We start from the raw sequence: 15,736 nt of genomic DNA, 5'->3' as shown, positions 1-15,736 counted from the left end.
CCACCCCTCTCCTCCACCTCTTGTTGTGACAGTTTGGTTAGTTGTTTAAATGTTTGTTATTTATTAAATGTGACAGACGAGATGTGCTAATGGAGCTTCTGGTAAATGTTGCTCTTGACCATTGATGATCTTTTAGAGATTTTACATTGGCTATGATTTTACAAGTGCACAATAACGTTATTTTTGACATTACATAGACATTTTTACGCTATACTATACTATGACTTTATTTTAATACAATTTTCGACATAATATAATATGATTTTTTCTTCATAAAATTATCGACAAACTATTCTATGACTTTTTTTCATAAAATGATCGACATGCTATACTATGACTTTTTTTTTATTAAATTTTTGACATACTATACTATGACTTTTTTAAATAAAAATTCCGACATGCTAAACTATGACTTTTTTTAATACAATTTTCGACATACTGTACTATGACTTTTCCTTTTTAAATTTTCGACATACTATCCTATGACTTTTTTTCATGAAATTATCGACATACTATACTATGACATTTTTTTTTTTAATTTTCGACATACTATACTATGACATTTTTTCATGTAATGCTATGACTTTTTTTCATAAAATTTTCGACATACAAAACTATAATTCTTTTCATAACATTTTCGACATACTATTCTATGACTTTTTTTTCATAATATTATCGACATGCTATATTATGACATGACATGATTATTTTTCATGACAGCTATAAAAGAAATGGGACAGTTTAAAAGTCATGAATAAGTATATTTATTGACAAAACAGTGGAGGACAGAAGTGTGAAAGTCAGTAATCAGTCATGTGAGCATGAAACAGCCGTGCCGGGAAGGCAAGAGGGGGCGAATACGTGGGAAGATGGTGGATCACGTATATCAGGAACAACAGCAGGCCCATGTGTGGCTTGTAAAGGTGACGACCTAAATCCTGCAAGAAAACAAAGACACAAAAATGTCATAAAATTTAATGAAAAAAAAAGTCATAGTATAGCATGTCGAAATATTTATGAAAATAACGTAATAGCATATTATGTCAAAAGTTTTATGAAAAAAAAGTCATAGTATAGCATGTGAAATGTCGTGAAATGTCATAAAATGTGCTAAAAACATCAGTACTAAACAGTCACTGTATTGAAAATGATTAACAGTTCAAATGTAAACATGACGTAAAGATCGGTGGTCCAGAGAAACCTCTAAAGATGAACTGATTGTTATCATGATTCATTAATGTTTTTGTTCATCTTTATTATCTCTGTGTGTCTGTGTGTGTATTCATGTGTTCACATGCCTGTGTATGCTCGTCTGGTTCTGTGTCGTGTTCTCTGTGTGTGTTTTCTTACAGGAGATGAACCCGTACTCCACAGTCATGTCCGATCAGAATGAATTAGACCGCAGGTACTGTGTGCTGAAACTACATGTACCCTTCAGTAATCTGGTTTACTCACCTGGTACTAACGCTGGCTGGGACACCAACACCAACACCAACACCGTCACCTGCAGACACCCAAACACATAGTTACCACACACAAACACACACTTGTATTTATAATTTATATATATATATATACCGGCGTCTCTGTAAAAACAATAACTCAGATGTTAGATAGAGCTCTGACTGTAAAAGCTGAATGTAAAGCTAGTTTAATTTACTGAAATGCAGAAGAACACTGAACACTTTTTTAAAGTCGGTGATGTGTGGTGTGAAAACCTGCAGTAAGTGTAAAATACCCACTCTTTAATCACCTTTTATAGTGTTTTTAAAGATGCATCATTGCCACGGTGATGGTGTGATGTTACTATGAACATCATGACAGGATTTTGGTTGTTTCTTTTTAAAATAACAGTCACTCGTTCCCTTCCTGAATTAACTGTGAAGACACATTGATTGATTGATTGATTGATTGATTGAGCACTTTGGTTAAATGTTGTATTTTTGCATTTCCCTCTTTCCCTCTCGGTGTTCCTGCATGATCCTGTTTACCTGTTTACACCTGGCAGCACATTACACTGCTTCGCTCATAAAGCACATCAGACTCTAGAAGGTCAATTAATTGGTGTTTAAAAACTAATATATTAACTTGATTTGTTTAGTACTATTATCTGTTTGGAATACAGTGGAAAGATTTTAGTGATCACGTCTATCCAGGTTAAATTCATTACTATAAGCAGATGATTTTTATAACCATTTATTGTTCTTTATTTCTCATGCAGATTACCACCTAATTGTCATTTGTATATTTACTATATGAATATAAAGAAATGAAACAGACTGAATTCTACTGACTGTTTGAAACGCTTTTCAAATTACTGTACTGTGTATAATTCAATCTATAATACAGTTCATATTGAATATAAAATACAGCTTACTGTACTTAAAATTAGAATTAGTCCAGAGTCTAAAACAGTATTGTGCTGTTTAGAAATACACTAACGTCAGTAGAGCAACTACGCTACTAAGCCACAGCTTGGCGGCGGTTTTAGTGCATTTTTAAATTTTTTACACACTTCAAATAAACTGTAGCCTAATATAAAAATATATTAAATATATAAAAGAAAATTCCTGAAAATAAACCGTAGCCTATCATTGCCTAATATAAAAATATTATATATATAATATATACATTTTTTTCCATGTGTTGTAATGAGTGAAAAGACCCAAAATACTACTAGTACTACTAACAATCAGTTCATTATCTGTTATACTGGTAACCCTGATCGATTATTCTACTGTATTTCATTATTCTATTTGTCCATAAAATACCAGAGAACTAGTTTTGTCTGACCAAGAATCTCAAAGGATTCATCTGTCATCAAGATAGCTGAATAATTTGTAGACTAATAGTTGCAGCTCCAGTATATTCAGAAGGTCGATGAAGGTGATTGATTCTAAACATAAAGGACGTATGAAGCGATATAAACCTGAAATCAGCTGTTTTTAAAATAATAACAAGACCTTTTGATTCTAGTTGTAACCTGCTCTCTCTCTCTCACTTCCTGTCACTCCTTCCACCTCCGTCCACAGTGAGAAACTCTGACAGCTTTAGTTGTCCCTCTGCTTGAGCAACAGCGCCCTCTACAGTCACACGCTGCAGCTTCACTGATGCTCACAGTGTCTTTATAAGCAGAATGTGTGTTAAAGCTTCAGTACTGTGTGTGTGTGTGTGTGTGTGATGGAGAGTAAAAGTGTAACCTGGCCGGTTCCACAGCATCACTCTGCACCTGAAGATCTCCTGCCCAGACTCACCTGCCCACTCCCAGACCTCCAGCCTCGCCCCCGGGGACGCTCCGTCATACCTGCAGCCGCCGCTGCTGCCGCCGCCGCCGACACGCCCGCCCGTGCCCCAGGTCAGCATCCAGGTGGACTCGGACTGCGAGGATTCGGCCTTCTACTCCAGACAACCACAACCACACCTCCGCATTCATTCCTCTCAGGACCGGCTGCCTCCACCTGGAAAACACAGAGACTCTCATCACAAACTGCACGCTCACTTCGGCGACTCCTGCGCTGAGACCATCCTGTAGTAGACGCCCCGTTTACAGGTGTGATGGTCATCCTGTAGAGTCTACGTTGCGTCTACAGTGTAGACGCTCCGTTTCCAGGTGTGATCGTCATCCTGTAGACGCACCGTTTACAGGTGTGATCGTCATCCTGTAGACGCTCCGTTTCCAGGTGTGAACACCATCCTGTAGACGCCCCGTTTACAGGTGTGATGGTCATTCTGCAGACGCCCCATTTACAGGTGTGATCGTCATCCTGTAGACGCTCCGTTTACAGGTGTGATCTTCATCCTGTAGATGCGCCGTTTACAGGTGAGATCATTATCCTGTAGACGCCCCGTTTACAGGTGTGATCTTCATCCAGTAGATGCGCCGTTTACAGGTGAGATCATCATCCTGTAGACGCGCCGTTTACAGGTGTGATCGTCATTCTGCAGACGCCCCATTTACAGGTGTGATCGTCATCCTGTAGACGCTCCGTTTACAGGTGTGATCTTCATCCTGTAGATGCGCCGTTTACAGGTGAGATCATTATCCTGTAGACGCCCCGTTTACAGGTGTGATCGTCATCCTGTAGACGCTCCGTTTACAGGTGTGATGGTCATCCTGTAGACGCCCCGTTTACAGGTGTGATGGTCATCCTGTAGACGCAGCGTTTACAGGTGTGATCGTCATCCTGTAGACGCTCCGTTTACAGGTGTGATGGTCATCCTGTAGACGCCCCGTTTACAGGTGTGATGGTCATCCTGTAGACGCAGCGTTTACAGGTGTGATCGTCATCCTGTAGACGCTCCGTTTACAGGTGTGATGGTCATCCTGTAGACGCCCCATTTACAAGTGTGATCGTCATCCTCTAGACGCACCGTTTACAGGTGTGATGGTCATCCTGTAGACGCTCCGTTTACAGGTGTGATCGTCATCCTGTAGACGCTCCGTTTACAGGTGTGATGGTCATCCTGTAGACGCCCCGTTTACAGGTGTGATGGTCATCCTGTAGACGCAGCGTTTACAGGTGTGATCGTCATCCTGTAGACGCTCCGTTTACAGGTGTGATGGTCATCCTGTAGACGCCCCATTTACAAGTGTGATCGTCATCCTCTAGACGCACCGTTTACAGGTGTGATGGTCATCCTGTAGCGCTAACACAACCCCCCAAACACAGAAGGAAGGTGCAAAGTGTTGCATACTGATTAGAACTCTGATATCTCCGTTTTATCTGTTTAAATTCACTTTTTAGAGGCTTAATAAGCAGACAGGAAGTGCTCCCCAACCTCAAACTCTCAGGTCAGATCTCTTCTCTCTCTCTCTCAGAGCACTGAGATGCTTCCTGTAGTGACAATAATAATAATAGCTGCAAAGAAACAACCAAAATGTGTTATTAATAATAATTATAATAATAATAAATGCATGAACCCACTCTGAACCTGTGTTAGGCATCAGTATTATTATTGATCATGATTTGTGCATCTTTTTTCTTGTGCATTTAAAGAATAATAGAGATTTACATGATGTAATGAGTATGGATGTAAAACCCTGAAAATTTAATAAAATAAGATTTAAAATCTGTTAATGTTGGTTTGTTTTGTTCTGACTGGATTAACGCTCACACACACAGTGGAGGAATGTTACTGAGTACATTTAAACGGAGGAGGGAACCTGCCAAAATATATGAATAAATAAATAAATGACTCATGAAATGCAGAAAAAAACATTTAAAATAAATGTAGCCATTAATTAACTGATAAAATGTGACATAAATTGATATTTTTGTTTTAATTTACTCCCATATTTATATATCTTTGTATTAAATCCCTTCTACTTCAAAGTATAAAGTGGCATGAAAATAAAACACAAGTACCTCAAACTAGTACTTAAGGACAATACATGAGTAAATGTCAAAAATAAAAAAATTAATTAATAAATAAATGACAAGATAAATAGATAAATGTCATTAAATGTAGCAAAAGTAATATTAAAAATAAATGTAGACATTAATAATTGATAAAATGTGACATTGATATTTCTGTTTTAATTTGCTTCTTTATTTAGCTTTCTATTAATTCCCTTATTTATTTACTTTTGTTTAATTTTCCCTTTTAATTACTTGTATTAATTTTTAAATATTTTTTAATTTATGTATTTATCGTTGCATTATTTTTCTTTATTCATGCACTTTTTTTTATATTTATATTTAAATGTATTTATTTATTTCTGAACGATTTGCCCTTGGGATTTCACCCCTTATTTATTTCCCCAAACTTATTTATTTCAGTATTCTTTTCTTCATATTTTTTTACACATTTCTTTATGCATTTCTGTCTTATTATGCAAATGATGCAAAAACAAAAGAAAACTTAAATTAATTTAAAAATTAATAAAAATAAATACATAAATAAAATAAATAGATAACTAAAATTAAAAAAAAAAATAGTAAAATAAAATAAAAAAAATAAAAAATTAATAGATAAATAAATATATAGATAAACAAAAAATGTAATAGGTAAATAAATACATAATTAAACAAAATAAATAAAATGTATAGATAAATACATAAATACAATAAAAAAATAGATAAATAATTAAATAGATAAATAAATACATAATTAAATTAAATAAAATAGATAAATAAAATAATAAAAAATAGATAAATAAATAAATAAAATAAATAGATAAATAAATAGATGCTTAATAAATAAAGAAATAAAGTAAAATAAAAAGTCAAAGTACACAAAAACTGTCTTTGTAACAGTTACAAGAGTAAATATAATTCTTTACTTCCACCTCTGGAAACAAGTGATCAGATAATCTGGTATAGTTCATTTCTGTAACAGATTTATTTAAATTCAATCACAATTTGTCAAGGTTTATGTTTGACAAAAAAGGAATTATAATAAAATCAATAGGTCTACAATTAACCAGGAATAATATTCCTTTGTACATTTTTATTCCTGTATTTATTTATTACTTGTATATTAGAGCCAATACAACTCAGCAATGTGAAATATCTGACTGTTCTTATGCGTCAAGCAAATACATATTTTCTATTTACGATATTTTTTTTACTCTTATTTTATTACTATAATACTATTAAGATAAAACTATTGATCCCCAGCAGTATGTAAAGTAATATAAATCAGCTCCACCTTTACCAGCTGCAACATTAAACTGATCAATACATCAAATAAATATTAGTACTTTCACTTTCTGTAGTAATGAAGTATATTTTGATGCCAATTACATATTTTGAATGCATATACACTGGTATTGCTACTTTTAAGTAAATAAATCAGAGTACTTCTTCCACATCATGTTGCATCATCAGTCCAGCTGGTTTCTGGTGACATCTAGTGGACAAACGTTTCATCTGAAGCTAAACCATCTAAAACCTTAAAGTACACAAACACTGAAAAATTTCTAATATAATAGTACTTTGAATAATACTTATGTAGACTTTATATATTGTTGGCAATTCCAATTCAAGATAAAACCTTTAAAAATAAATCCGAAATAACCAAATATATTGAGAGAAGTTACTGATCCTCTATTTAATTATAAAATAACAACAATGACGAGTTGATCGTAAGAAGCCATTTTATTAGTTATGATCAATATTTAACAGCAGCATTCTTAATTTGGAGGTCATAATGATACCACACTGAACACCTCTACCAAGCTGATAACTTAAAACTTGTCAGTTGGACCTCTTCAACCGCACACATGGATCCCATTTCATCATTTTAACATCAAGTTTGTATATTTTATTTAATACGTCATTTTCTCAAAAATTGCCTCAAATCAAGTTCTGGAACTGAAGAAAACCCACATTAACTTCAACTGGCATTAGTCAAAATGCAAAGTGAAATTATTAAAAAGCCAATTAAAGCAAAAGTCAGGAATACTCAACCTTTATTGAAAGATTTAAAAATGAAAAAAAAAGGAATGACTGACAGCTGGAGCGAGATGAACACCGGAATAAATGGTGGGTTTACCGAGACATCTTTACTGTCCTCCTCTGAGACGGAGCACAAGATGGAGAGTGGACTCCTTCTGGATGTTGTAGTCGGAGAGGGTGCGACCATCTTCCAGCTGCTTTCCAGCAAAGATCAGACGCTGCTGGTCTGGAGGGATGCCTTCCTTATCCTGGATCTTGGCCTTGACGTTTTCAATGCTGTCACTGGGCTCCACCTCCAGGGTGATGGTCTTTCCAGTCAGGGTCTTCACAAAGATCTGCATGCCTCCTCTGAGACGGAGCACAAGATGGAGGGTGGACTCCTTCTGGATGTTGTAGTCGGAGAGGGTGCGACCATCTTCCAGCTGCTTTCCAGCAAAGATCAGACGCTGCTGGTCTGGAGGAATGCCTTCCTTATCCTGGATCTTGGCCTTGACATTTTCAATTGAGTCACTGGGCTCCACCTCCAGGGTGATGGTCTTTCCAGTCAGGGTCTTCACGAAGATCTGCATGCCTCCCCTCAGACGCAAGACCAGGTGGAGGGTGGATTCTTTCTGGATGTTGTAGTCGGAGAGGGTGCGACCGTCTTCCAGCTGCTTTCCAGCAAAGATCAGACGCTGCTGGTCTGGAGGAATGCCTTCCTTATCCTGGATCTTGGCCTTGACATTTTCAATTGAGTCACTGGGCTCCACCTCCAGGGTGATGGTCTTTCCAGTCAGGGTCTTCACAAAGATCTGCATGCCTCCCCTCAGACGCAAGACCAGGTGGAGGGTGGATTCTTTCTGGATGTTGTAGTCGGAGAGGGTGCGGCCGTCTTCCAGCTGCTTTCCAGCAAAGATCAGACGCTGCTGATCTGGAGGAATGCCTTCCTTATCCTGGATCTTGGCCTTGACATTTTCAATGGTGTCACTGGGCTCCACCTCCAGGGTGATGGTCTTTCCAGTCAGGGTCTTGACGAAGATCTGCATGCCCCCCCTCAGACGGAGCACAAGATGGAGGGTGGATTCTTTCTGGATGTTATAGTCGGAGAGGGTGCGACCATCTTCCAGCTGCTTTCCAGCAAAGATCAGACGCTGCTGATCTGGAGGGATGCCCTCTTTGTCCTGGATCTTGGCCTTGACGTTTTCAATGCTGTCACTGGGCTCCACCTCCAGGGTGATGGTCTTTCCAGTCAGGGTCTTCACAAAGATCTGCATGCCTCCTCTGAGACGGAGCACAAGATGGAGGGTGGACTCCTTCTGGATGTTATAGTCGGAGAGGGTGCGACCGTCTTCCAGCTGCTTTCCAGCAAAGATCAGACGCTGCTGATCTGGAGGGATGCCTTCCTTATCCTGGATCTTGGCCTTGACGTTTTCAATTGAGTCACTGGGCTCCACCTCCAGGGTGATGGTCTTTCCAGTCAGGGTCTTCACAAAGATCTGCATGCCCCCCCTCAGACGGAGCACAAGATGGAGGGTGGACTCCTTCTGGATGTTGTAGTCGGAGAGGGTGCGACCATCTTCCAGCTGCTTTCCAGCAAAGATCAGACGCTGCTGATCTGGAGGGATGCCCTCTTTGTCTTGGATCTTGGCCTTGACATTTTCAATGCTGTCACTGGGCTCCACCTCCAGGGTGATGGTCTTTCCAGTCAGGGTCTTCACAAAGATCTGCATGCCTCCTCTGAGACGGAGCACAAGATGGAGGGTGGACTCCTTCTGGATGTTGTAGTCGGAGAGGGTGCGGCCGTCTTCCAGCTGCTTTCCAGCAAAGATCAGACGCTGCTGGTCTGGAGGGATGCCCTCTTTGTCCTGGATCTTGGCCTTGACATTTTCAATGCTGTCACTGGGCTCCACCTCCAGGGTGATGGTCTTTCCAGTCAGGGTCTTCACAAAGATCTGCATGCCTCCTCTGAGACGGAGCACAAGATGGAGGGTGGACTCCTTCTGGATGTTGTAGTCGGAGAGGGTGCGGCCGTCTTCCAGCTGCTTTCCAGCAAAGATCAGACGCTGCTGGTCTGGAGGGATGCCCTCTTTGTCCTGGATCTTGGCCTTGACATTTTCAATTGAGTCACTGGGCTCCACCTCCAGGGTGATGGTCTTTCCAGTCAGGGTCTTCACAAAGATCTGCATGCCTCCTCTGAGACGGAGCACAAGATGGAGGGTGGACTCCTTCTGGATGTTGTAGTCGGAGAGGGTGCGACCATCTTCCAGCTGCTTTCCAGCAAAGATCAGACGCTGCTGGTCTGGAGGGATGCCTTCCTTATCCTGGATCTTGGCCTTGACGTTTTCAATGCTGTCACTGGGCTCCACCTCCAGGGTGATGGTCTTTCCAGTCAGGGTCTTCACGAAGATCTGCATGCCTCCCCTCAGACGCAAGACCAGGTGGAGGGTGGACTCCTTCTGGATGTTGTAGTCGGAGAGGGTGCGACCATCTTCCAGCTGCTTTCCAGCAAAGATCAGACGCTGCTGGTCTGGAGGGATGCCCTCCTTATCCTGGATCTTGGCTTTGACATTTTCAATGGTGTCACTGGGCTCCACCTCCAAGGTGATGGTCTTCCCGGTCAGGGTCTTCACAAAGATCTGCATTTTGACACTGTTGAGAAAATAAAAATGTATTTAATAGGACTGTCAGAGTTTACGGGATAACAAATTTGTTGTAACGCCACGATTAAACTAGATAATATTTGGTAAGTAGTGGTGTAACGTTTAAAAGAACAGTACAATAGTAGTAATTTTCTCCGAGATGTGGTGAGAGGATACTTAAGAAAAGTACCTCGTATTTGTGCTTGGTTACAGTTTACCACTGTTTAGCTAGCTAACAGTTAACCTACGTAGCAGTTAGCTCACATTACAACTTCCACTTTCTACTAAGATGAACCTTTATTAACCCCGGATGGAAATTCAGGTGTCAAAGCAGCAACATCAGCAAACAGAGTGAAACACAGGAGAGGTAAAGGTATACAAAAATGATAAAAACAATAAATGGAGATATAAAAGATACAGAGTGAATGGGTGAACGTAGTGTGTGTAGTCCGTCAATAAATAAATGTAGTATGTACAATAAATAAATGTAGTATGTACATATGTGCAGTCTATAAAGTGGTATTTAGGATGTATAGTGTAAAGTAAGTGTATACAGGATGTATAGTGTAAAGTAAGTGGTATACAGGATGTTTAGTGTAAAGTAAGTGGTATACAGGATGTTTAGTGTAAAGTAAGTGGTATATAGGATGTATAATGTAAAGTAAGTGGTATTTAGGATGTTTAGTGTAAAGTAAGTGTATACAGGATGTATAGTGTAAAGTAAGTGGTATACAGGATGTTTAGTGTAAAGTAAGTGGTATACAGGATGTTTAGTGTAAAGTAAGTGGTATATAGGATGTATAGTGTAAAGTAAGTGTATACAGGATGTTTAGTGTAAAGTAAGTGGTATACAGGATGTTTAGTGTAAAGTAAGTGGTATATAGGATGTATAGTGTAAAGTAAGTGTATACAGGATGTTTAGTGTAAAGTAAGTGGTATATAGGATGTATAGTGTAAAGTAAGTGTATACAGGATGTTTAGTGTAAAGTGGTATATAGGATGTATAGTGTAAAGTAAGTGTATACAGGATGTTTAGTGTAAAGTAAGTGTATACAGGATGTTTAGTGTAAAGTAAGTGGTATATAGGATGTATAGTGTAAAGTAAGTGGTATATAGGAGGTTTAGTGTAAAGTAAGTGTATACAGGATGTATAGTGTAAAGTAAGTGGTATATAGGAGGTTTAGTGTAAAGTAAGTGGTATATAGAATGTATAGTGTAAAGTAAGTGGTATATAGGATGTTTAGTGTAAAGTAAGTGTATACAGGATGTTTAGTGTAAAGTAAGTGGTATTTAGGATGTTTAGTGTAAAGTAAGTGGTATTTAGGATGTTTAGTGTAAAGTAAGTGGTATATAGGATGTTTAGTGCAAAGTAAGTGGTATATAGGATGTGTAAAGTAAAGTAAGTGGTATATAGGATGTATAATGTAAAGTAAGTGTATACAGGATGTATAGTGTAAAGTAAGTGGTATATAGGATGTATAATTTAAAGTAAGTGGTATATAGGATGTATAGTGTATATAGCATGTATAGTGTAAAGTAAGTGGTATATAGGATGTATAGTGTATATAGCATGTATAGTGTAAAGTAAGTGGTATATAGGATGTATAGTGTATTTAGGATGTTTAGTGTAAAGTGGTATATAGGATATATAATGTAAAGTAAGTGTATACAGGATGTATAGTGTAAAGTAAGTGTATACAGGATGTATAATGTAAAGTAAGTGTATACAGGATGTATAGTGTAAAGTAAGTGGTATATAGGATGTATAGTGTAAAGTAAGTGGTATATAGGATGTATAGTGTAAAGTAAGTGGTATATAGGATGTATAGTGTAAAGTAAGTGTATACAGGATGTATAGTGTAAAGTAAGTGTATACAGGATGTATAGTGTAAAGTGGTATATAGGATGTATAATGTAAAGTAAGTGTATACAGGATGTATAGTGTAAAGTAAGTGTATACAGGATGTATAATGTAAAGTAAGTGGTATATAGGATGTATAATGTAAAGTAAGTGTATACAGGATGGATGGATGTCTATCTATCTATCTATCTATCTATCCATCTATCCATCTATGGGGGTCAGCCTTACTAGAAGCTTTGTAAAAAAGAAAATATACAATAACGTTAGTCAGTTTTAAACTTACTAGAAAAATCCGGTAAATGCGGAAGCAGAATGAGTCAGTGGATCAGCTGACCAGCCGCTTCCGGTTTGAGTCAGCTAACTGCTAATGAAGCTAACGAGCTAACGTTGCTAACGTTGCTAAGGTAACACCGGATGCAGCAATAAAAGGTCGTTATTTGTCGTTATTGTGACCACAGAGTAATCCACAACTATTTAATCTCTTTTAAAAGGTTAAAAATTGGTCCGTTAAAGATTAAACAGACTGAATAAAAAGATTAATTTTGTGGTTTTGCGACGTTTTCTGCTGCTAGGCCGCAGATAGCTTAGCATAGGTTAGCTACTAAAACAGCTGACGTAACGCTAGCTGGTGATTTAAACGTTACAAACAGCTAAAATACGGTCAACTAAAAACACGTAGCGATATATATGATAAATATAAGCGTAAATACAAATGATTACTCTTTAAAAGCTTTAAAAACACGTTAAATACTCACAAACAGACGTTCACCGCGGTGGCTGCTTCTGGCTCTTCTGTCTCCTGTCAGCTGAATGCGGAACAAAGACTAGCGCAGCGGCTTTTATAGAGAACGCGTCTGGTATCCCTCCGCTGACCCGCCCGGTGGAACTATAACATATCAGTTATCAACAAACACGCGTTAAAATGTTTTGAGAATTAAATTAAACATTTATATTCTCGATATTTACACATTATCAGTTTTATGAGGGAGATAATTAGTGATTATAAACTAGAGAAAGGGTGAATGGCAAAACTAGGGGAACTCTCGCGAGATTGTTAAGGTTAGACATTGATCTCGAATAGCTAAGGGCATCGAGACTCGCGAGAGTTTTTCGCCGGATGGCTTCACATGTATGTCAAGTATTCATCCGCGCAGGCTGTGAAAGGATGATTCACCCTTACTCTGGTTTTATAACACTAATTATCTCCTTCATAAAGCTGATAATGTCTAAATATAAATGCAAAAATAAATAAATTAATTAATGCAAAAATAAATAAATTAATGCAAGAATAAATACATACATTTAAAAATAAATACAAAATAAATAAAAACAAATAAATAAATACATTTGTCAGAGTAAGGGTGAATGACATTTAATTATTTATTAATTATTTTTTTATGTTTGGCAGGTTCCGTAATCCATTTTTCGGATGATCCCCACCTTAATTTAATGCATCATTAATTATAATCCAGTAATGTATGTATTTATTTTTGCATTCATTCATTTTTGCATTTAAATTTAATGTAAAAGTAAAAGTACTTATTATGCAGAAGGGCCCATTTCAGAATAATATTTATTATATTACTAGATTATAATTATTGATGCATTAAATTAAGGTTGGGATCATCTGAAATTTGGAGGACAGAACCTAGCAAACAAAAAAAAGATTATAATGAATAAATAAATGAAAATAATATTAAAAATAAATGTAGTCATTAATTAATTGATAAAATGTGCCATAAAGTGATTCTGTTGTAATTTGCTTATTTATTATTATTATTATTATTATTTACCTTTGTATTAATTCCCTTATTTATTTACTCTTCTGTTTAATTTATTTATTTATGTATTTATCTTTATGAATTATTCAATTTATTCATTTATTTTTGCATACATTTGTATTGATGTATTTATTTTTGTATTTATTTATTTATTTTTGCATTTATTTTTTATTTATTTTATATTTATTTTTAAATGTATGTATTTATTTAAGTGTTTGAGCATTTATTTATTTATCTATTTATGCATGTATTTATGCATTTATTTATTTTTAATTTTTAAATGTATGTATATATTTACTTGTTTAAGCATTTATTAATTAGTTTTTATTTATTTTGTATATTTTAGTATTTATTTTGTATTTATTTTTAAATGTATGTATTTATTTTTGCAATCATTTTTTATTTATTTTATATTCATTTTTAAATGTATGTATTTATTTATGTTTAAGCATTTATTTATTTATGCATGATTTCTAAAACCCAGCCTCACTGAACATGTAAAGTATTGTCACCCTGTATTAGAAAAGCTATTATATATTATTATTACATCATTTAATTTGACAAAAACTGGTGAGCTATTGGACCTGATGGTTGGCTCATAATTACCTCTACAGAGAGCTGAGGAGATGTGATGACCTCCGTGTCTATCATCATTTGTTTCTCTTGAAAACAAAAGTTACTGTGAGTTTTAATTAGTATTTTTATAACCACAGCAGGAAAGAACATATTGATTTTGGCGACCCTGTGACCTTTTCCCCTGCACCATCATCATGTTTCTTTATTGTCAAACAAGCAGGATCTTCAGAATCATTATTCATAAATTGACTGAACATTTTCCCAACAGGAGGAAACGTATTGATTTTAGTTACCCCGTGACCTTTTGCCCTTGTGCCACCCTTCATCACTATCCTGTCATTAACTAATAAAACGATGTGTGTAAAGCTAATGACTAACTGGGGAGATTATTGGACTTTAGTAGAGGACTCTATTGAGCTCTTCTTCTCTGTAATTGTCTTTTGATTTCAGATAATCACTAACACCACATTTTGTCTGAAGTGCAAACTCTCGCTTTTTAAAATTAGCTACTTGAAGAAAACAAATTATATTTTCTAAAGGTCAGCTTCAATTTGAGGCTTTTATGTATGGAGGACGGAGCCCGCCAAAATAAATGAATAAATAAATAAATGACTCGATGAATGAATAAATGTCATTAAATATAGCAAAATAATATAAAAAATAAATGTAGTCATTAATTAATTGATCAAATGTGACATAAATGTATATTTCTGTTTTAATTTGCTTCTTTATTTATTCATCTTTGTGGTAATTCCCTTATTTATTCACTCTTTTGTTTAATTTCCCTTTATTTATTTATTTTTATTTTTAAATGTATCTATTTATTCGATATAATAATAATATAGAATCGAAAAGATACTGTATTTGCATTTATTTCTTTAATATTAATACTATTATTTTATAAAAAATAAATGCAAAATAAAAACATTTAAAAATGAATAAAACTACGTATATACATAAATAAATAAAAGGGAAAATTAAAGAGAAGTGTAAATAATATAATTAATACAAAGATAAATAAATAAAGAAGCAAATTTAAATAAATTAAATAAATATTAATTAAATAAATATCTTATAATACAAGTTATAAGGAGTGCCTTTTTCAACGATTTTTAAGCGGATTTCTGGATATTTACTCATGTGTTGCGAGTTAATTATATCCTCTGGAAGTGTAAGTCTCACTGAATCTAAAAATATATGGATCACCTCTGTGTGTTCAGATTTGACTGAGCTATGACTCTGAAAATGAGTATGATCTAAGGGTTTTAAAGTTATTATAAACTTTAAACCACTGTGGAAATAGTGGAATGAAATTCATTACATATATTCCCCCTGCGTCTCTCTATTATACATTAATATCTTAAATAATATATATATGTAATTGCTGCATCTACTGCCTGGGTGGTGTGAGTCTGACCCATGCTGTTAGCTGCTTGTAACATTAACGATCTCATTGTGTTGCTGCACTCATTACGAGTCTCTCTGGATAAAAGCAGCAAC

General features: G+C 35.9%; 2 protein-coding genes and 1 long non-coding RNA gene across 13 annotated transcripts in view; 2 read left to right on the top strand and 1 right to left on the bottom strand.

The window, feature by feature from the left end:
• Positions 1-3,304, top strand: part of slc4a5b (solute carrier family 4 member 5b) — a 69,626-nt gene extending 66,322 nt beyond the window's left edge. For 6 of the 7 annotated variants that reach the window (XR_012591706.1, XR_012591707.1, XR_012591708.1 and 3 more), the window contains 2 exons: positions 1,353-1,405; positions 3,217-3,304. Coding sequence is in view for 1 of the 7 variants with exons in the window: in XM_074618417.1 (XP_074474518.1) it covers positions 1,353-1,354 (2 nt within the window). In the remaining 6 variants the exon portion in view is untranslated. Of the gene's footprint in view, positions 1-1,352; positions 1,698-3,216 lie in introns of those variants that run through there. The other variant, XM_074618417.1, reaches the window with a different exon arrangement.
• Positions 3,305-7,085: 3,781 nt separating this feature from the next.
• Positions 7,086-12,766, bottom strand: ubc (ubiquitin C). Its single transcript, XM_074617897.1, has 2 exons — positions 12,635-12,766; positions 7,086-10,028 (listed from the first exon to the last, which is right to left on the bottom strand). The coding sequence occupies exon 2, from the start codon at positions 10,019-10,021 to the stop codon at positions 7,508-7,510; it is 2,514 nt and encodes an 837-aa protein (XP_074473998.1). The 5' UTR covers positions 10,022-10,028; positions 12,635-12,766; the 3' UTR covers positions 7,086-7,507.
• Positions 10,438-11,712, top strand: LOC141757421 (uncharacterized). 5 transcript variants are annotated; one of them, XR_012591646.1, is made up of 5 exons: positions 10,450-10,566; positions 10,923-11,024; positions 11,363-11,417; positions 11,482-11,529; positions 11,645-11,709. It is a non-coding gene; the product is annotated as an uncharacterized LOC141757421 (long non-coding RNA). The 5 variants fall into 5 exon arrangements; XR_012591647.1 differs by lacking the exons at positions 11,363-11,417; positions 11,482-11,529 and having other exon boundaries at positions 10,438-10,566; positions 10,834-10,923; positions 10,982-11,037; positions 11,627-11,712; XR_012591644.1 differs by lacking the exon at positions 11,482-11,529 and having other exon boundaries at positions 11,363-11,453; positions 11,627-11,712.
• Positions 12,767-15,736: the final 2,970 nt, after the last annotated feature.

This window comes from Sebastes fasciatus, chromosome 19 (assembly GCF_043250625.1).
Source record: "Sebastes fasciatus isolate fSebFas1 chromosome 19, fSebFas1.pri, whole genome shotgun sequence".
Classification (NCBI taxonomy): Eukaryota; Metazoa; Chordata; class Actinopteri; order Perciformes; family Sebastidae; genus Sebastes; species Sebastes fasciatus.
The sequence above is the reverse complement of the archived record's forward strand: the minus strand, read 5'-3'. Positions and strand labels throughout refer to the sequence as shown.

Excerpts from the sequence above, each read along its gene's own strand:
- ubc (XM_074617897.1), bottom strand. The coding sequence starts at position 10,021 with ATGCAGATCTTTGTGAAGACCCTGACCGGGAAGACCATCACCTTGGAG.